General features: G+C 50.5%; 1 protein-coding gene across 1 annotated transcript in view; it reads right to left on the bottom strand.

Moving 5' to 3' along the window:
• The window catches only part of SLCO3A1 (solute carrier organic anion transporter family member 3A1), a 208,540-nt gene that overhangs the window by 43,412 nt on the left and 140,491 nt on the right, over window positions 1–24,637 (bottom strand). The window contains exon 3 of the mRNA XM_065412462.1: window positions 4,029–4,127. Within this exon, the coding sequence (XP_065268534.1) occupies window positions 4,029–4,127 (99 nt within the window). The remainder of the gene's footprint in view (window positions 1–4,028; window positions 4,128–24,637) is intronic.

Below are 24,637 nucleotides of genomic sequence, written 5' to 3'. Positions count from 1 at the left end.
GAGCAAGACACAGTGGCTGCTCCACACCTTTGAGCCAATTTTCATAGGCCAGTTCCGAGCCCTGCAAGGCAGCCTGACGGGATGTACAAAATTCCATATTTCTGGTGGTGTGATGTGTTGCGATGTCACAGAAGCGCAGCACGCTCCCAAAGGGGACAACATCCCGGAAGCAAGATGAGAGACGCTGATAGAGCCTGTTGGGATGTGGTGGAGTGGAGACATAGGCAAAGGCCTCTGAACAAGGCAGAGAAAAGTTCTACAAAAGGGGAGAAGCCCCAGGTTTGTTATCTAGTCAAGCAGTCAGGAAAGCAGAGGAGAGGATTGGTTGGTTTATAGCACCCTCTGGTGGCAAAGGAATGACATTGGCAATGAACAAAGGGTTCTGCTTTTTCATAGAATCCTAGAATATCAGGGTTGGAAGGGACCTCAGGAGGTCATCTAGTCCAACCCCCTGCTCAAAGCAGGACCAATCCCCAACTAAATCATCCCAGCCAGGGCTTTGTCAAGCCTGACCTTAAAAACCTCTAAGGAAGGAGATTCCACCACCTCCCTAGGTAACCCATTCCATTGCTTCACCACCCTCCTAGTGAAAAAGTTATTCCTAATATCCAACCTAAACCTCCCCCACTGCAACGTGAGACCATTACTCCTTGTTCTGTCATCTGCTACCACTGAGAACAGTCTAGATCCATCCTCTTTGGAACCCCCTTTCAGGTAATTGAAAGCAGCTATCAAATCCCCCCTCATCCTTCTCTTCTGCAGACTAAACAATCCCAGTTCCCTCAGCCTCTCCTCATAAATCATGTGCTCCAGCCCCCTAATCATTTTTGTTGCCCTCCGCTGGACTCTTTCCAAGTTTTCCACATCCTTCTTGTAGTGTGGGGCTCAAAACTGGACACAGTACTCCAGGTGAGGCCTCACCAATATCAAATAGAGGGGAATGAACACGTCCCTCCATCTGCTGGCAATGCCCCTACTTATACAGCCCAAAATGCCGTTAGCCTTCTTGGCAACAAGGGCACACTGTCGACTCATATCCAGATTCTCATCTACTGTAAGCCCTAGGTTTTTAAATAATAACGTACCCATCCACCTACAAAATTTAAGTAGGACATAGAAGTTACTTGCAAACGTTTTGACATTTGCACATAAGAGCTGCCACGTGGATCAGCCTATTGATCCAACTAAGATCCAGCCTCTGTCAGGGACCAGCACCCGACTTTCCTAATAGTCTGAGTTTGTGGAATGGTGAAAGATATTGCAAAGGCAAAACGTATTTTCCTCACCCCTTTTAATGTATTTTTTCTTTTTTCTTCTTTTCCCCATGCAGGGGAAGTATGAGCTAGTGAAAGCGGGGAATCAAGACTCCTTGGTCTCCTCCCCAATACTGTCTTACTGGGAAACCCAGGGCAAATGACCCATCGCATTGCATCCTTTTCCCCATTGGTCACATGGGGATAACAGCTCGGAGTCCCTGACCTACCTCCCCTGAAGTTTAATCTTTGACTAATGGAATAAAGTGAGAGTATTATTACTTTGTCACAAAAATGGGAATTCTTTTCCAATAAAAAACAAAATGAAACATTTCATTTCATTCTAAACCCCGGTGCAATTTTTTGATGAAATGATTCAAAATGAAAAGCGATCATTTCCAGTGAACTTGGAAATTTTCATTTTGTATTTTTCAGGCTTTTCCTCCCCTGTTCATAACCTTATCCCGTTTTCCAATGGCAAGCAAGAACAAACCAAACAGAAACATTTTCATTTTGAATCATTTCATCAGTAATTTTGGAAATTTTCAAATCCACAAACATTTTTCATGAAAAACGTCCCCTAATTCAAAAATATTTTTAACCAGCTCTAATTAAGACATTTTTCTGTTGCTAAGTTTTATCAGCATCCTGGCAGGAATTATTATTTGCTTTAGTGAGGGCTTTACCCCCATAATTAATACCAAGGTTCTATCAAGTCTTATCTATGAGCTTGCTCTCCACTCACAAGTAGGCCCATTGACTGAAGTTATTGCACTGTCTTCAATTGAATTACTCCCAGGCATAAAATTAAGTGTGTGCTAAGTCTTTACTGGATCAGGCTCTAAATAATAAATGATTTGAATTCCTTGTCTTGGACCATGAACATTTTTATTACCTATCACCCTATTGTTTCTTTCCTCTTCCCCTTTCAGAGGCATGCTGGACTAATGGACAGTGTAACTCAGGGGTGGGCAAACTACGGCCCGCGGACTGCCACCAAGGAGCCGCTCCAGGTAAGTGGCGCCAGGCTGGAGCCCACACCCTGAACCTCTCCTGCACCCAACCCCCTGCCCTGAGCCTCCTGCCGCACCCTGCACCCCTCCTGCACCCCAATCCCTTGCCCTGAGCCCCTTCCTATACATCGCAACGGCCCGCGGACCGGATCCGGCCTGTCAGGGCTTTGAATCCGGCCCGCGGGATTGCCACCCCCGTGGCACCGTGGGCCTTGCGCTGCTCCCGGATGTCCAGCACCACGTCCCTGTGGCCCCTGGGTGGGGGGGCAGAGGGCTCTGCACGCTGCCCTCGCCTGCAGGCACTGCCCCCCGCAGCTCCCATTGGCCGGGAACGGGGAACCACGGCCAATGGGAGCTTCGGGGAAGGTACCCGTAGGTGAGAGCAGAGCACGGAGCCCTCTGTTCACCCCGCCCCCCAGGGGCCACAGGGACGTGGTGCTGATCGCTTCCAGGAGCGGCACAGGGCCAGGGCAGGCAGGGAGCCTGTCTTGGCTCTGGTGCGTGCCGCTGCCACCAAGGAGCCGCTCCAGGTAAGTGGCGCCGGGCTGGAGCCCGCACCCTGAACCTCTCCTGCACCCAACCCCCTGCCCTGAGCCTCCTGCCGCACCCCGCACCCCTCCTGCACCCCAACTCTCTGCCCTGAGCCCCCTCCCGCACTCTGGACCCCTTCCACACCCCAACCCCCTGCCCCAGCCCTACATTCATGGCCCCACATGCAATTTCCCCACCCAGATGTGGCCCTCGGGCCAAAAAGTTTGCCCACCCCTGGTGTAACTGGACTGTACTGACAAAAGGAATAATATCTCTTATAATAGAAGAGGAGACAGAAAGACAGATCGAGAGAGAGAAACATTCAGAATATCATTAACTGTGAAAAAATAAAGAACACGGTTCAGGGAGGAGAGTCACATAGCAACTATCACCAAGAGAGGTAGCGCACAGAAAGCCCCAGAAACTTCCTTATTGATAGTCTACCCTAGGCTGCAAAGACTTCCTGTAGTGGCAAAATGGGGGGTTTGTTCTCCATGGCCTATATCAGGGGTCGGCAACGTTCGGCACGCGGCTCGCCAGGGTAAGCACCTTGGCGGGCCGGGCCAGTTTTATTTACCTGCTGACGCGGCAGGTTCGGCCGATCGTGGCCCCCACTGGCCGCGGTTCGCCATCCCGGGCCAATGGGGGCGGCGAGAAGCCGCGGCCAGCACATCGCTCGCCCGCGCCGCTTCTCGCCGCCCCCATTGGCCCGGGATGGCGAACCGCGGCCAGTGGGGGCCGCGATCGGCCGAACCTGCCGCGTCAGCAGGTAAATAAAACTGGCCCGGCCCGCCAGGGTGCTTACCCTGGCGAGCTGCGTGCCGAACGTTGCCAACCCCTGGCCTATATTGTCCTCAATCCCTTGGTGCAGGCTGCATGCATGGGAGCTAGCTAGAACCAGCTGTGATGGTGGCATCTCGATGCGGACGTCGGTCTACTAAGAACTGGGCTGTGATCCCATCAGACTCATTTTTAACATAAGATTCCAAACCACTCCAGATGGGAACAACTTCCAGCCACTTCCAACTTCTTCTCCACTGGAATCGAGGTGAAAGGCTTTGAATCCCACCCAGCAGCTGAGTCTCACTCAAAAGGATCTCCTTGTGCCTTGTTATGCTCATGAGCCTAAGAGACTCAGCGAGAGGGGGCTTTATGGGTGAATCGCAACATCTTAGTCCTGCAATACATCGTTAATGCTCTTTAACAGCAACTCAGAAACAATTCGCCTTACTTGTGTCAATGAAGACAGCGTCCACATAGATTTTGGTACAGAAGGAGCCCAAGATAAATCCACAGGCTGGTCCAAATACCAGCATTGTAAACAGGATCCCTGCAAAGAAGCAGAAAACAACACAGGGAAATTAAACACTAGGCACAAATCGTTCATCACACATTGGGCCAAATCCAGGCCGTACTGACATCGAGTCAAGATTTGCTTCCAAAGAATATTGTAGAGCGGGGTTCTCAAACGTTTTTTTGCTGGGCCGCCCTTTGAAAATATTTCAGGCTGTGACACCCCTCCCCCCGCAAGTGATAGCAAATTACTGTACATAATCATAGGTGCATACTCATGGTATTGCCACCCTTATGTCTGCAGTGCTGCTGGTGGTGGTGCTGCCTTCAGAGCAGGGTGGCCAGAGAGCGGCAGCTGCTGTATCCCCCCCAACTCCTCTTTACCCCCAACGACATTGTTGTGATCTTGTGATCCCCCTACAATAGCCTTGTGACCCCCTTTTGGGTCGAGACCTCCAGTTTGAGAAACACTGTTGTAGAGCATGGAGATGTCATGCCGGTTGGACACTCGCTTTGAACACAAGGGCTCCCTCATAATGCTCTCTGCTCTGCCCCAGCTCCTCAGAGGAGAGGGATGGGTGGAGTTGAATGCCAGGAAGGATTTCTATACACCTGAAGGGATGGTTTGTAAGTGAGACATTTTGGGGCCCAACCAGACCAGGAAGAGGTTCTGTCACCTCCTGCCCTGTAATCTTGGTGCCTTTATGCTGGGCATCTTTGGTTCAGAGCCTTGACACCACTAGCCCCTCCACAAGCACAAAGTCTTATCCTGGCTCCCTCAGCCTAGTTACACTTTGCCAGTGACCCCAAGCCCTTTCAGTCCCGAGTCTCCCCAAACCTGTCCACGCCAAGTTCTTAACTAACGGATACTCGGACTTTTCCCTTCTGGTTCGTCAGCCCCCCAAGGTGTGAAACCAGCCCCCAGCCTGCTCGGACATGCACACTCCATACAGTTTGCATACCAGAGACCTGCTTGGGGTAAAAATGAACAAAAAGCTTATTAAGCAGAAAACCCCCAGAGCCAAAGATGAAATCGTGAGGGGAAGCAAACACATGCAAGTTACACAGAAAACAAACATCAAAATGGAACCTCAGGCTTTACACTTTTAAATTAGATGAAACCCCTGTTTTAATACAAGGTACCTATTGCCTTTGAACAGTGTCCCAGTGTAATACCGACAGACCCTGGTCGTCAGCGGGCAGGATCGAACCGGGGATCTCTGGAGCTTAGTGCAGGAGGCTTTACAGCATGAGCTAAAAGCCAACTTGCTGTTAGTGAAGGCTGTAGAGCAGACTCATTTTATCTCTCTCTCTAAGTGGTCTCGGTGCCACTAGATGGGACAGAACACCACGCCCAGGAGGTGTGTGGGTTACACCAGCAGACCTCGTAACTGCAAGGGCGATTAGTGTTTCCCAGACAGCTTCCCGCCTAGATGCTGTCCCTCAGTTTCTGGCTAGATTTCACTTCCAAACCCTTCCCTTTTAAAAGGGTTTGCAGTTCTCTCTCTGTCTCTCTCTCTCTCTCTTGCATGGTCATGGAGAGCAGGAGAAGTTCCCTCTTGACTTGATAGCCAGGGTGTCTTCCCATTAACTGTAATGCCCCACCATTTGTCTTCTCCTCGGTGCTTGGCGCTAGTCTCATCTGGTTGGGGAGGCAGCCCCTCCCTGGCTGACTGCCCACCGCCGCGTCAGGAGGTGGAGCTGAATGTTGTAGCACTAATTAGGAGTACAGTTTTATATACACAGACAAATGCATGAACTCATGACCACAGTTTGTAAACATATCTCATAATGACCATCAAGTTCAGAACATTACAAGCTTTCATAAGAGACCTTACTCGATATATTTTTTATGCACAACAACATTGTATATGAGCAGTTAATTCAATTGCTTATTATTTGGGGTTCAGACCCTGTTCTTCTGTTGGGGTGTCTGGACCCTGATTTTCATGGTAAGTGCATCAAATAGCTTAGTAGCCAGATGTGCCCAGGTCTCAACTGGTAGGGTCACTTCCCAGGATGCCTTGCTACGAGCACAAGCTCATAGACTCATAGACTCATAGACTTTAAGGTCAGAAGGGACCAATATGGTCATCTAGTCTGACCTCCCGCATGATGCAGGCCACATAAGCTGACCCACCCACAACAGAATCTTCCAGCCTGCGACCCCTGCCCTATGCTGCGGAGGAAGGCGAAAAACCTCCAGGGCCTCTGCCAATCTACCCTGGAGGAAAATTCCTTCCCGAGCCCAAATATGGCGATCAGCAGAACCCCGAGCATACAGGCAAGATTCTACAGCCGGACCCTCATTTTACCCGCGATGGCACGTTAATGCCTAATTGACTAAAATCACGTTATCCCTTCAAACCATTCCCTCCATAAACTTATCAAGCCTAATCTTGAAGCCAGAAAGGTCTTTCGCCCCCACCGTTTCCCTCGGAAGGCTGTTCCAAAATTTCACCCCTCTGACGGTTAGAAACCTTCTTCTAATTTCAAGCCTAAACTTCCCCACGGCCAGTTTATATCCATTCGTTCTCGTGTCCACATTACTACTGAGCTGAAATAATTCCTCTCCCTCCTTGGTATTAATCCCTTTGATATATTTAAAGAGAGCAATCATATCCCCCCTCAGCCTTCTTTTGGTTAGGCTAAACAAACCGAGCTCCTCGAGTCTCCTTTCATAGGAAAGGTTTTCCATTCCTCGGATCATCCTAGTGGCCCTTCTCTGTACCCGTTCCAGTTTGAGTTCATCCTTTTTAAACATAGGAGACCAGAACTGCACACAGTACTCCAAATGAGGTCTCACCAGCGCCTTGAGACCTAAAGCAGACAACTTTTTTCCCAGGGCAGATTCCATCAGAGAAATCCTCATCTGTGTCCAGCCAGGTTTAATACTGTCCATTTACCAGACAGGCCTGGATGCTTTCAGCGCCTGGGGCCAGCCTATCCCTGACATATTGAGCTGGTATAATAGATGGTGTAAATGTGCCTTTTCAGCTGTTGAAATGCTCCCTGAAAGTTGCAGCTCCCACCCTGCCACTCCACTGATGTGCCCCAGCATCACACTGTTCATGGGGGTGGGTGAAGGGGGTGTTGTCTTGACATGAGAGGAGCTGAATGGGGCTCATTCCCCCCTGGGGCATGGAAGTTGCTATCTGAGTCCCAGTGCAGCTGGGACATTTCTCTCCCCACCACCCTGCCTCTGCCTGCGCTCTGTATATCGAACTCACGCTTCAGTTTGGCAGTGGGATACATCCCTTGTCCCCTCTGCGAAGCCATCCAGAGAAGCTGTCTGCCGCTGCCCTGACACCTCGGCGGATCGGTAACGCACTGGTTAACCGCAGCCTCCCAGCCCTTTAACCCGAAACATTATTTCATCCCGAAGCATTTTCTCATAGCGCAGTTCTCAGCAATCAGAGAAATGATCTGCACAGCTGGGGGCAGAGAGGAGCTGGAGAAAAGCAGCGGCCTGTTAATACCCATGAAGGAACACCAAGGCTACTGAAAAAAAAACCCACGCCCTCTGACTAAAGCCTGGCTGGGCAGAATGGAAGAGTTTGCCTGGCCAGAAATAACTTTGCCTGAGTTCGGAGCATATTAGTTCCTTCAAGAGCGGGCTTGACTTTAATAACTGATGCCAAGGAGCAACCATTATCCCCTCCAGCGTCTCGCGCGCAGACAGAGCTCACCGATACTGGTACCGAAATCAAGACCAATAAGGGGAGCGAGAAAGGGAGAGGCCGGGAGAAAAGAGAGGGTTTCTGAGGAGATTTTTGTAAATGATGCAAGGGAGAGATGATGGCCTTGTGGTTAAAGCACCAGGCTGGGAGATCAGGATTTGATTCCCCTCTCCAGCGCAAACTATGGGTGTGACCTTGGGTAAGTCACTGATGGTAGGAATTTCAAAAGCCCTATGTGTGCGTAAATCCTATGGAAGGTCAACAGGACTTGTGCTCCTAAATCACTTGGGCTCCTTTGACACTCCAAGCCTTAATCTCTTTGTGCCCCTCTTCCCCCTCTGTAAAATGAGGATACTCCTCCTTTACTTCACATTGGTGAGGAAAGGGTACGTTCACTAATGTCTGTGAGGTGTTCAGACATTATGGTGTTGTGAGCCTCTTCACGGCTCAAACACTAGGGGGATGGGATCTCTCTCAGAGAAATGGGGTCCAGGGAAAACTGTTGCAGGGGGTGGGAGCTGCAGAGCAGAAGGGTCTCTTGCCATCAATGTAAAAATGCATGAAGGAAGCTGGTGCTATGGGGGAGGGGCGGGGCTGGATGAAGACTGCAGAGGTTTCTAAAAATAAGCAGATCAACTTTCTGCTGGCCCCTGGAGTACTGTGGGGCTAGTGGATTTGTTTATGGGTGGCAGTGACATGGATGGACGGGGCGAGGGCAGAGGGAAAGGGAGCGTCTCTAGATACAGCGAGAGGGGATGGAGGCAGTGCTACGGCTGGATTTGTCCAAAGCACCATGCAAGCCTGGTGCCGTTAACGAGGTGGATGGTTTTTAAAGGGAAAACACTTCTTGATGTTACTAGTTATCTAAGAGGATTCACTTGTAATATTGTCTTGACGCACTTCGAGAGTCAAAGGTAACATTGCAATAGACCTACTGAGAAAGAATAAGTCGCAGCCTGCAGATCATGGCTGAACTCAGCATGATGGGAAACGCTGATCTTGAGCTAAGATAAATCCCATTCAGTCCCCACTTCAGACTGTGTGCTGGAGATTGCTAGATACGATCCCCCGCGGCCATCTGCCACATTTCAGACTCAGGCATATGGCACAGTGAACGTGCAGGAGAACCTCACTAACCTGAAACTCTACACCAGAGGTAGGCAACCTATGGCACGGGTGCCGAAGGCGGCACGCGAGCTGATTTTCAGTGGCACTCACACTGCCCGGGTCCTGGCTACCGGTTCGGGGGGCTCTGCATTTTAATTTAATTTTAAATGAAGCTTCTTAAACATTTACTTTACATACAACAATAGTTTCATTATATATTATAGACTTATAGAAAGAGACCTTCTAAAAACGTTAAAATGTATTACTGGCACGCGAAACCTTAAATTAGAGTGAATAAATGAAGACTCGGCACACCACTTCTGAAAGGTTGCCGACCCCTGCTCTACACTAAAGCTGGCAGGATCTCCCCCATCTACCTGCACTCCAGCAAAGCCGCAAGTGACGGAGACAATGGTACTTTTATCAAATACCCCACAGTACACTTACTCAAACTCTCCGCGGCATCAGCATTCAAACCAAACTGCAACTGACAAAAGGAAAGGAAAGCAGCACCCTTTTTGCAATGCAGCATTCAGGTGTTATCAGCGTGTTTGAACACTTTTTCGCTAGTTCACAAGGTTCACTGATTCACAGGTGCTTTGCCAGTCAACATGGGAAGGGGCAAGGATCTGCTGTGTGTGTGTGTGGGTATGCACAGAGTTGTGCACTAATCATTTGTTTATATGCCACTATGTAATATTAATCATAATAATAGTGCTAGACAGGAATAATAATTGTGTGCGCATGCAAAGTCAGAGTTTTGTTGACTGGGGGATCCATTGCGAATTAGCCCTATATGTGTTATTGCTAAGGCTGCGTGTCTGTCACGGAGGTCACGGATTCCAGGACTTTTGCAGTGGCCAGTGCGGCTGGCTCAGGGGCTGCCTGACTGTTCGGGCAGCCCCTGGGCCAGCAGCAGTTTGGGTGTGGGAGGGGCCTCAGCGCTGGGGCAGGGGGTTGGGGTGTGGGGCGGTGCTTACCTGGGGCAGGCTTCCCCGGAAGTGGCTGGCATATCCCTGCAGCTCCTAGGCGGAGGGGCCGGGGGCTCTGTGCACTGTCCCTGCTTGCAGGCACCGCCCCCACAGCTCCCATTGGCTGCAGTTCCCAGCCTATGGGAGCTGCGGAGCTGACGCTTGTGGCGGGAGCAGCGCGCAGAGCCCCCCTGGCCTTCCCTCCCCCTAGGAGCTGCAGGGACATGCCAGTCAGAGCCGGGTAGGGAGCCTGCCAGCCCTGCCAACTCCCCACTCCTGCAGCGCCAGCGGGGGTCCCGGGCTTCCACCCCACCAGCGCCAGCGGAGGTCCTGGGCCACGCGCAGCCACCCACCCATCCCCGCCCCCAGCACCAACATGGGTCCTGGGCCACCCCCCAAGTACCTGCATCGCCCCCAGACCGCCCTCCCCAGAGCACCCATAGCCCCCCGGCCCAAGTTTTAGTCAGGGGGATATAGTACAAGTCATGGACAGGTCACGGGCCATAAATTTTTGTTTACTGCCCATGACCTGTCCATGACTTTTACTAAAAATACCCGAGACTACAACGTAGCCTTAGTTCTTGCTAAATACCTGTAGGCACACGATAAGGCCTGGATCCTGCAAGTCCTTGCACAGCACACCATGTGCAAGCCGATTGCACTCTAGGGTACGTATGAGCAGAGGCTACATATGGGGGCACGTATGGTTAAGCACTAGGCCTAGCCCTCTGCAATGAGCAGAAGTGAGTCTCAAAATCCCTGCCTCCTTGCTCTCAAGTGCGCAGGGCTGCAGGGGCGGGGAAAGAACAGGCCAGTCTGAGCAAACACAGGGTCAGAATTGCACCTGCTGAAAATGGGCACAGCACCACTGAAGCCAATGGAGATGGCTCTTGTAAAACAGAGTGAGAATCAGCCCATAGGCTTAACATGATCCCCAGCATATGAACGAGACCTTATCTAACATGCACTCTTTGGGCCCTTGCCCAGGGAGTGCACACAGATGATTTGCTATTGGGAAGCACAATGCTCTCAGGCAAACACGTCCCCATATTATCGTTACAACAGTTACAGCGATTGCTCTCTTCCTGAGATAAGGTCACACAGGGCAATAGAACGGCTTAGAGCGGAGACAGCCTCCCACAGACATCAATGTCCTAATAGCCGCACTAAAGCCAAGACTAAATTCCCAGTACTCCCAATGGGCAGTGTGTATGTGGATCGAGGGTAGTATCGGGTCAGCAGACAGGCTTTTCCAGCAAGTTCCAGGGCCATCACAAGGGCAGGCGATATGTAGCTTTCTGCAGCTTAGAATGAAATACACATGGTGTTGGGCTGGAGCCCAGAAGGCAGGCTAAATCAGCTGTGATTTGGGTCTGACCTGTTCTCCAGAGCCAGCGGGCATCAGTCCTTTCTTTGTGACCGGGGATTGCAGCTGCTGATTTTCACAAAGTGATTTGCGCTCTCTGGAGAGCTGTGAACTTTCAAAGGCTGCTGTTTGCGGCTGACGCAGGATCACTGGGGTAAGTCACACGGGGCATGTCACAAGAGGCCAAACCCTGAAATCCTTAATCCTCCGGCAATGGGGTCATTGAAGTCAGTGGGAGTTTGGGCTGAGGAAGGCCTGAGTTTTGTCTCATGGTGTTTTCCTGTACAGCCACAAGTCCCAGCTTCAGCTGTGTCAGACTCCAGGAGTATGTAAGCAGGCCCACTTGAATCAGAGCTTGGTTTGGGACTGCAATGACTGAGAGAGGGACAGAGACAGATCTGAGGGAGCAAGACATCGGCATGTGACAAAGGGGACCCATTTTCTAAAGCAGGGAGCGAACAAGAAGGTGTTAGGCAAGCTGATAAAGCATTAGAGACTGGTAAAACTGAACACCGGAAAACTGTTCACTCTGAAATTTCACCACTAGAGGGCACTGTGGGATTAAAGTGTCTGCTAAAAGAAGATTTTAAAAGTATTTTATGTTAAAACATTAAATTATCTTTCACCTCCAGGTTAATTGCAATTACCCTCCCCCCCCCAAAGTTAACTGTGGTTTTGACTTCTCTTAAAGTTTACACTTAAATCAAGTCTACAGGAAGCTCTCCACATGCTCCTCTTAACACCCTCCATGTAACAACAATATATTACAAGGTAGTCCTCGAGTTTACGATGTTCGAGTTACGACCAACAGCATTTACGACGTTTCTAAACTGACATCCTGTTTCGACTTTCTGACGTTGCTTTTGACTTTACGACGCTCAAGCCAACATTGTTCCTGTGTGAAAATTGAGTTACAACGTTTCGACTTAAGACATGATGTTCAGGAACCAATTGCATCGTGAGTCCGAGGACTGCCTGTACAGTATTACCGTTTAAAATAAAATGTAACTCATCTGAAGGTTCCCAAAGAACAGCCCGTACGTACAGCTATTCTGCACCTGGCATGGAGGTGAAGCGGAAAGACAGTCCACTGGGTAAGGTGATCGCCTCAAATTTGTGAGACAAATGTTCAGTTTCATGTATGACCTTGGTGGGCCACTTAGTCTCTCTGTGCCTCAGTTTCTCATGGGTACAATAGGGATAACAGTTCTGCCATACTTCACAGGTGTGTTGTGAGGACAAATACATTACAGATACCTGCCGTGATGGGGGCCATATAAGTACCTAAGATAGGTGGACCATGACAGAGTTCAACAGAGTAAGCCACAATGCACTATAGTTTGGGACAGGAGCTGAAGAATACTGTATCCAGATTTAGGGAAGTGGAATAACCCATGTTAAAGATTGCCAGTCACCCCCTTCCTCTGTGATCTTTAATGACCCCACTCATTAAAAATGCTTCCATCTCACCCACCAGCAACAAAGAGCCCCTAATGCCATCAAGGAGCAGGAGCTACTTATTAGTCGAGATAGGCTTGAACCAACACCCTGTCCCAAACATGGGGAGCAGGGGGTACAGTATGGAAAGGAGGGTGTTTTAAAATCCTGAATCCTGTGGCTTGGCCTATCTGACTCCATTAGTTAGGCCAGTGTTTCCCAAACTTGGGACGCCGCTTGTGTAGGGAAAGCCCCTGGCGGGCTGGGTCGGTTTGTTTACCTGCCGCGTCCGTAGGTCCGGCAGCTCCCATTGGCCTGGAGCAGCGGACCGCGGCCAGTGGGAGCCGTGATCGGCCGGACCTGCAGACGCAGCAGGTATACAAACCGGCCCGGCCCGCCAGGGGCTTTCCCTACACAAGCGGCGTCCCAAGTTTGGGAAACACTGAGTTAGGCCATTTCCAGTGTTTGTCTCTTGCTCTGAAATCAGTCTCATTTGGCTGTGGAGGGCATGGGAGACCCCTAGGCTATACTAACCTGCTAATGGAAAACTACTCTTCCAAGTAGGCTGTGATCTGTTTTCAGCCGCAGAGAGATTGTGGGTCAAATCTTGGCCCCACTGTAATTTGTGGCAAAACTCCCATTGACTGCAACGGGCCCCAGGACTGGCGTCAGCCTCCTTCCTTTGGTTGTCTCTGTGTTGGTTCCCCTCTCCCAGCTTGGGCTCAGCTGAGGAGTATCATCACCTCCTTGCCTCAATAACAGGCGTGAGCAGTGGTGGACACAATGCTGCCTTGGAAACGCAGCTCTCCTGGTCTTTGGGCCAGCTGCGCTCATTCCAGTCAGCGTTCTGTTTTCCCAGGTGATATTCACCTGTTGTGCCCCATGTTTAACTGACTGGGGGAGGTTCTCGTTTTCAGCATTTGACTCCTATTAAGGGTCAGTAACAGAGCTGGGCAGGAACTAGTTTTCCCATCCCAGGAAAACTTTTGAGATTTCCTCTCCCAAATCAGGATGAAAAGTCAGAATCTGGAAAATTTTCACTAATTGAAAATCCAATCAAGAAAGAAAGAAAGATTTAGTTTATATGTTTTGATTTCAAGGTCTTAATTAAAAAAAACCCCAGTTAAATGTCAAACCAAAAGTCATTTCAAACAGACATAACAGGGGTTGTTTTTTTGTGCTTAGAAAATGTCAACATGAGACCTCTCTGAAACTTTTTTCCAATTTTTTTTCAAAATGCAAAATTTATAACCAAAAAAAAAAAAATCAGTCCTTTCCCACAAGTTTTGGTTTCAACAAATCGGCATTTCCCAACCAAAAAAGTTGATCAAAAAATTCCTGACCAGCTCTAGTCAATTATAATAAAACCTAGCACTTCCGTCATGCTTTTCATTAGAGCTCTCCAAGCACTGTACAGAGGGGAAGGGAGGAGTGATAGGAAGTATCATTATCCCCATTGCACATAAGGAGAAACCGAGGCACAGGGAAGGTGAAGTGATCTGCCCAAAGTCACCCAGCAGGTCAGTGACAGAGCTGGGAAACGTCCCACTGAATGAATGGATTTCAACATGGCAATGAAGCAGAGCAATCCTTAGGCAAACCCTGCTACACACTGCTGGCTAAGAGATATTGAAGAAAACTCAAGCCCCCTGTGTTTGCAATGAGAAGTGGGAGAAGCATCTGTCCTGAAACCCTGTAGTGAGTTAACACGGAACAGTAACTCACAGCAGAAATGCCTCCTGGCTGGAAACAAGACACCAATGTGAAAAATACAAGGACGAACATACTTGTTCTTTAGGGAGCCCATTTCACGTTCGTTTTCAGGAAGAGATCGCTAGTGTAGAAGAGCAGCTCCAGTGCACAGTGGTGGGCTGGATAAAGGCAACGGGTCATGGAACAAGAACCTTTACTTCAAAACCCTTTAGTGCTAAATACTGAATGCCAGTTCCAGTGCAGGTGCTTCAGCAAAAGGAGAAGAGTGCACTTTGCAGAGATGAACATGAAGTGAAGCAGGTCAGAGCAAAGCCAGAAAGCTTTGCTGTGATCTCTACTGGAAAGCCTTGCAGAGCGATCCATCTGCCATTTCACTACTCTGGCAGCTGCCTCTGAGGGGGGATTGGAGCCGAGGGAAGCCAGGTTGTGCCCAAAGCAAAAGATCAAGAGATGGCTACATTTCACAGTATTCCTGACAAGTGCGTAGAGCACTGGCAGGCAAGAAATGCCAAGAGGGTGACAATATTTTCTTATCCACAGGGCATTCATGCAAAGGTGCATGTGATCATCGACTATTCAGAATTCAAAACTCTAATTAAGGTCACATAACAGTTTCCATTCCTAACCTCCCGTTTTCACTCACTCAGAAATTTCCCAGGCTTGGTCTCTGCCCAAAGTTGAATTTATTTTAGTGAATGACTGAGACAGAATGGTTGAGCTGTTTTTGAAGAGAGTAACGTATAATATTTATACCCACATGCACCCCCACTCCGTGGAAGATATATATTTATGGATTGCTCCCTGCAAGATTTAGAGTTACTGGCTTAGGACCTGATGAAGAAGGGCACTTACGGATGTGCTTAACTTTAACCATTGACTTCAACGGAACTTTCCATGTGCTTAAAGAGGAGCTTTGCTGTATATTGCGGCCTTATGCAGTGACGAGCCCCAAGCAAGAGACAATGACAGGGGAAAGGTTAACAAGGGGGCTGAGAGGTGAAGTGACACAGCAGGTGTGCTGAGGCATCATAGGAGAAATATAAATACATAAGCAGATGTCTTTATTTAGCAAGTCTCCCTGAGATGTCAGCATCCTTTTGACAGGGGGGAGGGATAGCTCAGTGGTTTGAGCATTGGCCTGCTAAACCCAGGGTTGTGAGTTCAATCCTTGAGGGGGCCACTTGGGGATCTAGGGCAAAATCAGTACTTGGTCCTGCTAGTGAAGGCAGGGGGCTGGACTCGATGACCTTTCAAGGTCCCTTCCAGTTCTAGGAGATGGGATATCTCCATTAATTTCTTTCTATGCTCATCAGAAGCCAATGTAGAAAAGAGCAGCCGTATAAAAAGGTGCGAGGGTGATATCCTGGTGGCTAAGATCAAGCAGAGTAACAGTTTATTTTAGGGGCTCTCAGTAACTCGTTTCTTATTTGTGCGCAAAGGAGAGAGTGCTCTTACTGTGTCCCATTAAGCGTGGCCATTTATTCAGTAATCCTTTCCCCATGACGATTTTGCCTTGACTTTATTATTTTCAACACATTAAATGTTTGGGATCAAGTCTTGCTGCAACTTATTTTTGGGGGGGTTAAAAATGGATTGTAGAGTTCACAGATTCACTTAGATCGTACTAAGAGAAAACAAAATAAATGCTAGTGCAAGGATCCAGAGGGAATCCCAAACCGAATTTGAATATGCAGCTCTGTGCTAAACTCCCATCTGCCAGTAAAATGAATGCACATTACACTGCATATAGTAAAATTAACTCAGTTTTTTTAAAAACAGCTACGAATTTCCAGGTGTCACATTAGCCACCAGAAGGCGCACCTGCAATCCCAAGAACTAGCAGAGAGCCACAGAAACTGACAAAATCTCATTAATGATTGTACATATGGACTATATAGTTCTAGCAAAATGCATCTCCTAGTTCCTACCAACCTCTGCAATCAGACCAAGTCATTGGAAGAGCTGGGAATTAAATCCTGAGTTCTCAAACTGACTCTGCCACTGACATACACTGTGGTCTTGCCAAGTCCCTTTGCTCCCCCATGCCTCAGTTTCCGCACTGTAAAACTGGCCTACTACTACTAGTGTTGCCAACTCTCACAATATTTGATATTGTACTTAAAGCCCCGGCTCCCAGAGGCATGCAATCAGGTGAGAATCTGTGTTTTCATTGTTTATAAGTCCTGGTAGTTGCAGGGAAGAGCTAGGCATCACAATCTGACCCGAGGGCAGCTAAAGGCTCAGGAGACAAAGAAAAGAAGCCCATGTTTGTTAGATTAGTTTAAAAAAAATCATCACAATTTTTAGGGACCTGACTCATGACTTTTGAACCCTTAGAGTTGGCGATACTCTAGTACTGACCCTCCCTTCGGGGCTGTGTGAAGATTCATTCATGGATGTCTGTGCCGCGCTCTGAATGTGGAAAATGTTATGTATTATTAGGGTTGGGACAGGCCTTTAAAGTGAGACAACGTAGTCTTGGCAGCCAAGTTCAAACATATAAGTTCTTATAGTCAATGGCCTGCTGGGTGTCCTTGGGCAAGACACTTCCCCTCTCTGTGCCTCAGTTTCCCTATCTGAAAAATTGGGATAACTATCCTGCCCTCCTTTGTAAAGCACTCTGAGATCTACTAATGGAAAGGGACTTAAGTGCAAGGTATTATCTCTAGCATATAAGAGACTCTGCCACTGAGTCTCTGAGTGGCCTTGGCCAAATTACCTTATTCACCTCCTTGCCTCATGTAGAGTTGTTTACTGTTCCCTGCTTCACGGGACGCTTGTGCTGCTGAGTTAGTGCCTGTGTTGAGTGCTAATCTTGATGGTTATTTCTAGCTCCCTATCACAGGAATTATTATTGTTTATGCAGGCTATTACCACAGCACTAATTTAACTGTAAATTCCTTTATTAAATCCAATCTGAATGCTATTTATACAACTGCTCTAACCATGCCTAAATCATAAGCAAATTGACTACATCAAAACAGTAACAAACCATTTATAAACATTTGATCAAGATATTTACAAACAGGCTAAACCCTGGGGTGCTCAGACTCATATTGGTCGGCTCCTGCTTGGTTAGGCAGGGATTAGCAATGAATCCTTTAAGAATTCTTTTTAGATCCTTGAACAAACAAGCGATGTCATTGCCAGTTACTGGACCTTAGCTAAGACCAGATGAAGCAGTTTCTTATATAGCCAGTTATTTACTGCACCTGGTACCCAATTAACTGCATTTTATTTCTGTTACTTCAGCCCAACCTTAAATAAGAGAACGCTAATATTTCGAAGGGTCACTACAAGTTTAACACAACAACTCTTCTTTCTCGTGATCTCATTCTTTCTGGTCACATGCTTTGGGGCTATTGCTCATGTTATATCCCAACTCAATTTAAAACCATAGTTCACCCAGATCTAATGTGGGCCTATATTCCTACACAGAGGCCTTTCTTGTCACCTATAATACCTGCTGGGCAACTGTTCAAGATAAGGTTGCCAATCCTCCAGCATTGTCCTGGAGTCTCCAGGATTTAAAAATTAATCTTTAATTAAAGGTCATGTCGTGTGATGAAACCTCCAGGAATAAGTCCATCCAAAATTGGCAGCCCTAGTTCGAGGGAGGGGCCCGCATGGGGAAGCGGTGATGTGAGCAGACAGATATAGCGTCTCTCAAGGCCGCGTGTGAGGCGAACAGTGTGTGTTTAATAAGTAATAGAGTTGCGACTCATAGAAGAGGAGAGAAGAAATCTGTTCTCAGGGTAGGGATCTACTGAGCACCAAGAGGCGGGGAACCTAGATTTAGAGTAGCTCTCGTCCCACAGCTTCCGGGCAAGGCACAAAAGCAACTCGCTGGCCCATAAAGATTCTGGGTATTGTTTTCAAAAGCACCTTTGTGATTTAGGAACCTAACTCCCATTTTCAACAGTGACTTGGACGCCTAAGTCACACTGCCTCTGAGAAGGTTACCCTCTCTCTCCGCTGAAAACCATACACACCCACTCCTACCCACCCCAGCAAAATCACCTTCCCTTCGGCAGAAGCCTTAGTCCTGCCTTGACGCCTAGCGCCGGCAGAGCAGTACAATTCCAGAGCCCAGAATCCTCTGCCTAAGAGCAACCTGCCCCCAGATATACACATCTAGGGCTAACAGGAAAAGTATCTGAGCTGGCTTCAAGTGCAGCAGCAGAACGTTAGGGATAGAAAGGGGGGGTGGATAAGAATTGCACTGGGTTTCCCCCCCAAGACAGACAAGTCCCTGGCATCAATACTGAGGCTCCAGTGTTGGTTTCTGAAGGAACAGTGGTTAATCTGGCCTGCGATGGGCTGAGATCCAGAGCCGGGATGCTACTGTTCCAGGAAATCAGGGTGTAGAAACCCGCGCTCGACTCGGAATGAAGCCCGTGACTGGCTCTCCCTGTGCCTCTTAGGGTTGCCAACTTTCCGATTGCAGAAAACCGAACAACCCTGCCCCACCCCCTGCCCCGCCCCTTCTCTGAGGCTACGTCCCCACTCACTCCATCCCCCCCCCCCGTCACTCACTCTCCCCCACCCTCGCTCATTTTCACCAGTCTGGGCAGGGGTCCGGGAGGGGGTGAGGGCTCTGGGGGTAGGGCAAGAAATGAGGGGTTTGCAGTGTGGGAGGGGGCTCCGGGCTGGGGTAGGGAGATAGGGTGTGGAAGGGGGTAGGGGCTCTGAGTGCAGGAGGGGGTGCAGGCTCTGGGAGGGGGCTCAGGGCTGGGACAGGAGGTTGGGGTGCAGGCTCTGGGCGGGGGCTCAGGGATGGGGCAGGGGAGTGGGGGGCATGAGGGGATTCGAGGTGCAGGCTCTGGGCAGCTTACATCAGGTGGCTCCCAGAAGTGCCCAGCATGTCCCTCTGGCTCCTAGGTGGAGGCGACTATGCGGGCTGCCACCTGTCCGCAGGCGCTGCCCCCACAGCTCTCATTGGCTGTGGTTCCTGACCAATGGGAGCTGCGGAGCTGGTGCTCAGGGCAGGGGCAGCATGTGGCCGCACTTCTGCCTAGGAACCGGAGGGAAATGCCGTCCGCTTCCGGGAGCTGCGCAGAACCAGGGCAGGCAGGGATCCTGCCTTAGCCCTGCTGCGCTGCCAACCGGACTTTTAATGGTCCGGTCAGTGGAGCTGACCAGAGCCGCCAGGATCCCTTTTCAACCAGGCATTCTGGTCGAAAACCGGACTCCTGGCAACCCTCAGTGCCCCATCTGCAAAAAGCAGCGGAATGAAAGCAGCTCATAGAATCCTCTATGGCTAAACAACACCCTCCCCTGCACTGTGGGCATTTTTATTCCCACACACAGACGAAGGAAGCAGGAGAGAGAAAATGTTGAATCATTTGACGAGTGCAGGGCTGCTCCCTCCAGGAGACCTCCGGTCAGTCAGTCAATCCAACTGGAAAAGCCAATAGAAAGAAGGGGCCGCTCTGAAATCTGGAGGTTGCTGCCTCGGAGCGGAGCTTTCCTGAAGAAGCATGTTAAAACGATCAGAGAATGCCTGCTCCACAGCTTTGTTTACATGTAGGACCTACCGCCATTTTTATTTTAAAGCTGCCAACTACAGGGATGTCAGGAAAACCAGCCCCATGGGTATTTATTTGTTAAGAGAGAAGCCTGATTCTGCAGCCTTCAGTCAATGGCTGGCAGGGATGCAGGATGAGGCCCGGAGCCTGCACTGTGGATGCATTATATCTCTTGAAAAAAATATCGACACAGACAGATAAAAATAGGTTCAATGGGGCAGATCCTCAGCCCCCAGTGCGGCTGCCTGCCATGGCATAGGGGACACACTGTGGGCAGGTGAGGGGCAAGATGGCGTGTGTGGCTGGAGTGGCCTGCACTCCTGTGGTTCCTGGCTGGTGGAGAGATCCCAATGGGACTGTTGCTCCCAGCCCCAGGATCGGAAGAGTGAATGGGTGGCTTAGAAGCATCTTTCCCCACAGCTCCTAGCCCCAGGTTCTGTCGAGTTTAGCTCAGTTGGGCCCAAGGGCCTGGCCCAATGTATTATTTATCAGCTTGGATGGCAGTGCTGTCTGGTGGGTAAAGACAGGAAGTGAGGCATTGAGTGTACTAGATCCTGGCCCGATCACTGGCTCATACTAGATTCGTTTTTTATTTCTTTGGTTTGAAGGGAAGAGAAAAAAAATCCCCCTAAACATCCAGATTTGGAAATGTTTAAATTCTTAGTTGCTGAGAATGATCCTGAAGAGATCATTCAAGGGCAGCAAATGGATGTGTGCACATGTGTATGGTGGGGGGAGGGGCCGCACACGTGTGCATGTGTATGGTGGGGGGAGGGGTTGCATGAGTGTGTATGGTGGGGGAGAGGCTGCACGCATGTGTATGGTGGGGGAGGGGCTGCATGCGTGTGTGTATGTATGACAGAGGATGGGGTGCACATGTGTATGGTGGGGGAGGGGCTGCATGGGTGCATGTGGGTGTATATGGTAGGGGAGAGGGTGCACACAAGCATGTGGGTGTGCATGAACAAAGAATGAACACTCAGGGGTGAGCTTCCCAGCCTGCCCGGCATTGGTGCTTTCTACCCAGCACTTGAACAAGCTGTTTGTTACAGCAGAAGGGGACTGGCTGCATATGGAGCATGCCAGATAATCTCAAAACCCTGCCTGTCCCACATTCCCTGCTTCCGTGGTGGATGGGGGAAGGGGTGGGGCCGTGTGAAGGGATTACTGGGGGATACACTCGACCCATATTGTCATAGGCCCCTAAAGAGCCCCTGTTGCACTGCAGCAGTCGCGAGCAAAGGCAACGTTTGTACAGATTCCAGGCACTGTACAGAGCGAGCCCTTTTCCATAGTCTTCTAACCAGGCCTTCTAGAGGTGGCCTCAGCCTGCACCACTGCCATCTGGATTTCAACCACCCAGGTACTCAGAGCTGGGATTTTTGTTCAGCCTACTGCAAAGGCCCTATTCTTTACAAGGCCTGGATCGGGGTTATGAATTCAAATTCCCTAAGCACTTGGATCCAGGTAGGTGGCTCAGCCCATCATAAAGATAGAGGCCGACTGGTAAAATCCACAGTCAGAAGCAGGTGCAGGTGTTGATCCTGAACACATCTGGCAACTGGGCCTTGCTCACATCCAGGGTTTGGGCTGAGGCCCATTTCTGTTTCAGATAGTCACATTTGAATGAGGCTACATCTCCACTACAAGTGAGGGGATGCGATTCCCCTGCTCGACTATGCACTCGTCGAGGTAGCACGAGTATAAATGGCAGAGTCGCTGCAGGAGCAAGGGTAGTGGCAGCGGAAACATGGATTAGCTGGGCCGAGTACAAATCTGCCTGAAACTGGTGGGTATGTACTTGGGGCGGCTCAGCTGTGCCTCCACTGCCACTACCCACGCTACCGCAGTCACACTGCGATTTATACTCACGCTAGCTCCGTGAGCACTAGCGGAAGGATGGATACGTCTACACTGCAACCCCCCCCCCCCCCGTGGCAGCATGTCTCAGAGCGTGGGTCAACTGACTCGGGATTGCAGGGCTCACGTTACAGGGCTAAAAACTATCTGTGGAGACCAGGGGTCTCAAACATGTAGACCAGGGGTCTCAAACACGCTCTTCCCTGCGGCCCGCCAACCTCCCCGCGCCTCCCCCGCCCCAGTTACTTCCTGTCGCTGCCAAACTCCCCTCACCCCCGCCCCCCTCGAGTTATTTTATGTGGCAGCTAAGCTCCCCCTGCGCTGCTCCCCAATGTTTGGGGCCGGGTCTCTCCCCCGGCCCCGCCTGCCGCCCCCACGCACCTCCCCCGAGTGTCCCCCGGCCTCACTTGCTGCCCCTTCACTGCCCCGGAGCCTGCAGCTGCTGCCGCAGGGTCCTAGTGCCCCCCTCCACTAGCCTCAGGGCAGGCTGCCCTTCCCCTGCCCTAGTCCTGAGCCTCTCCAATGCCCCAAACCCCTCATCCCCAGCCCCACTGCCCTCACCCCTGCACCCCCTCCTATCCCAAAACTCCATCCCAGAGCCTGCACCCCCCACTCCCTGCCCCAGCCCGGAGCCTGCACCCAGCACCCAAACTCCATCCCAGAGCCTGCACCCCCACCCCCTGCCCCAGCCCGGAGCCTGCACCCAGCACCCAAACTCCATCCCAGAGCCTGCACCCCCACCCCCTGCCCCAGCCCGGAGCCTGCACCCAGCACCCAAACTCCATCCCAGAGCCTGCACCCCCACTCCCTTTGCCGGACCGGAGCCTGCACCCAGCACCAAAACTCCATCCCAGAGCCTGCACCCCCACTCCCTGCCCCAGCCCGGAGCCTGCACCCAGCACCCAAACTCCATCCCAGAGCCTGCACCCCCACTCCCTTCGCCGGCCCGGAGCCTGCACCCAGCACCAAAACTCCATCCCAGAGCCTGCACCCCCACTCCCTGCCCCAGCCCGGAGCCTGCACCCAGCACCCAAACTCCATCCCAGAGCCTGCACCCCCACTCCCTTCGCCGGCCCGGAGCCTGCACCCAGCACCAAAACTCCATCCCAGAGTCTGCACCCCAGACCCCCTTCCCCATCCAAACTCCCTCCCAGAGCCTTAGGCAGGTGGGGACGGAGTTTGGGGGGGGCAGGTTTTGGGCACCACCAACATTTCTACAAACCTGCCACCCCTGGAAGAGGCAGAGCAGGGGTGGAGTGGTGGTGCAACCCAGTGCAGTGGGGGGGGGGGGCTTTACTGAGTGTATATATATTATTAAAACCGCTTGGAGGAGGAGGTGGAGAAGAGACGGGGCAGGGGCGGGGCCTCATGGAAGGGGTGGAGTGGGGGCGGGGCCGGGGGCAGCAAGGGGTGGGTGTCAGTGATGCGGCCCTCGGGCCAATGCACTAGTCCTCATGTGGCCCTCGCGGTCATTTGAGTTTGAGACCCCTGGTGTAGACGTTCCTGTTCGGGGTCTGAAACCTGGTGAAGGTCTCAGATTCTGAGGTCCAGCCTAAGTGGGAACATCTACACTGCTGTTTTCAGCCCTGTAGCTCGAGCCCAAATCAGTTGACCCTGGCTTTGAGACTTTCTGTTGCATTTCCTCCCGCCCCCCACAATGTATCCTATATGTACACAAACCAGGAACTCACACCCCTACCTCGTAGTGTAGATGTGGCCTAAGAGCATCTCTCCTGCCCAGCCCAGCTTCTCCTCTTCCGTCTTGCAGCCTGGTCATAACTCTGTGTGTGACATCACAGCCTGTTGCCAAGGAAATGAATGTGACCTCAGCATTACACCCTACTGAGCAATAGTTGTGAGATCAGTGCTGTATGGAACACAGGGGAGAGACGATCCCTGTCCCATGGTGATTACTTTCTAAGGGGAGCTTTGAGAGCTCTCGACTCCAACAATTGGAGACAAGGATGCTCAGTTGCTTGGGACAATGGTCAGATCTCTCAGAGGGGTAGAAAGCCCTTTGCTGGGTGACAAACTCCCTACCTGAGTGGGTTACTGTTGAAGGCTGAGGAGGGAGCTAAATGAGGAGCAGCCAGTTGTTTGGTGCACAAGAGGAAGAAGGGAATTCCAAGCATACGGGGCAGCATAGAAGAACGTGTGAAGGCAAAAGTGGTAGAAGACCGCAGAAGTGGTGGTTGGAAGGGCATCCAGGGAAGTGTGTGGGCAGCATAAGGAGGGGAAGCAGGCGGAAATGAAAGCAGAGATAGGAGGATCAGGAGCTCATTTCTGATGCAAAGCACAAGGGAAGCGGATCGTTAAGAACTTTACTATTGTTAACCTCACATAGTTCATTTTAACTATCATTTAGTAATTAAATCTCACGGCGCCCCTGGAGGTAGGGAGGTGTCATCACCCCCATTTTACAGATGGGGAACATGACATGCAGACTAGAGAACGCCTAAGGTTGCATAATCACCAGAACAGAACTGGGCATTCCCACTTCCAGACTCCGTGCTTGTCCCTAGACGTCATTTCCTCCCACATCCATCCTGCTGGTTGTGTCTGTTGGGGAGGATACTTCCTTGTGCTGAGAGCACCATGTGAACACAACAGAGCTACCTGTAACCCAACGGAGATCTTACCCATTGCCCCATCCAGCAAAGCCCAATGGTTATGAATACAATCGCATTCAGGTTTAGGTGGGGTAATGAGCAAAGCAGCATTGCGCTTTGGAGAACTCTTCCAGAGTGCACTGGTGAAAGATTATGGAGGCCAAAAGCAGAGAGCCCCCATCCTTTATGCTCACATACTTCCCCGTTATGACACAACTGTGTGAAAGCAAAATAACCAGAGCTGGAAAGACTCACTACAGCTTCTCTTCTTGCAGA

This window comes from Emys orbicularis, chromosome 10 (assembly GCF_028017835.1).
Source record: "Emys orbicularis isolate rEmyOrb1 chromosome 10, rEmyOrb1.hap1, whole genome shotgun sequence".
Classification (NCBI taxonomy): domain Eukaryota; kingdom Metazoa; phylum Chordata; order Testudines; family Emydidae; genus Emys; species Emys orbicularis.
Note: the sequence above shows the minus strand (reverse complement) of the source record. Positions and strands in the feature narration are given on the sequence as shown.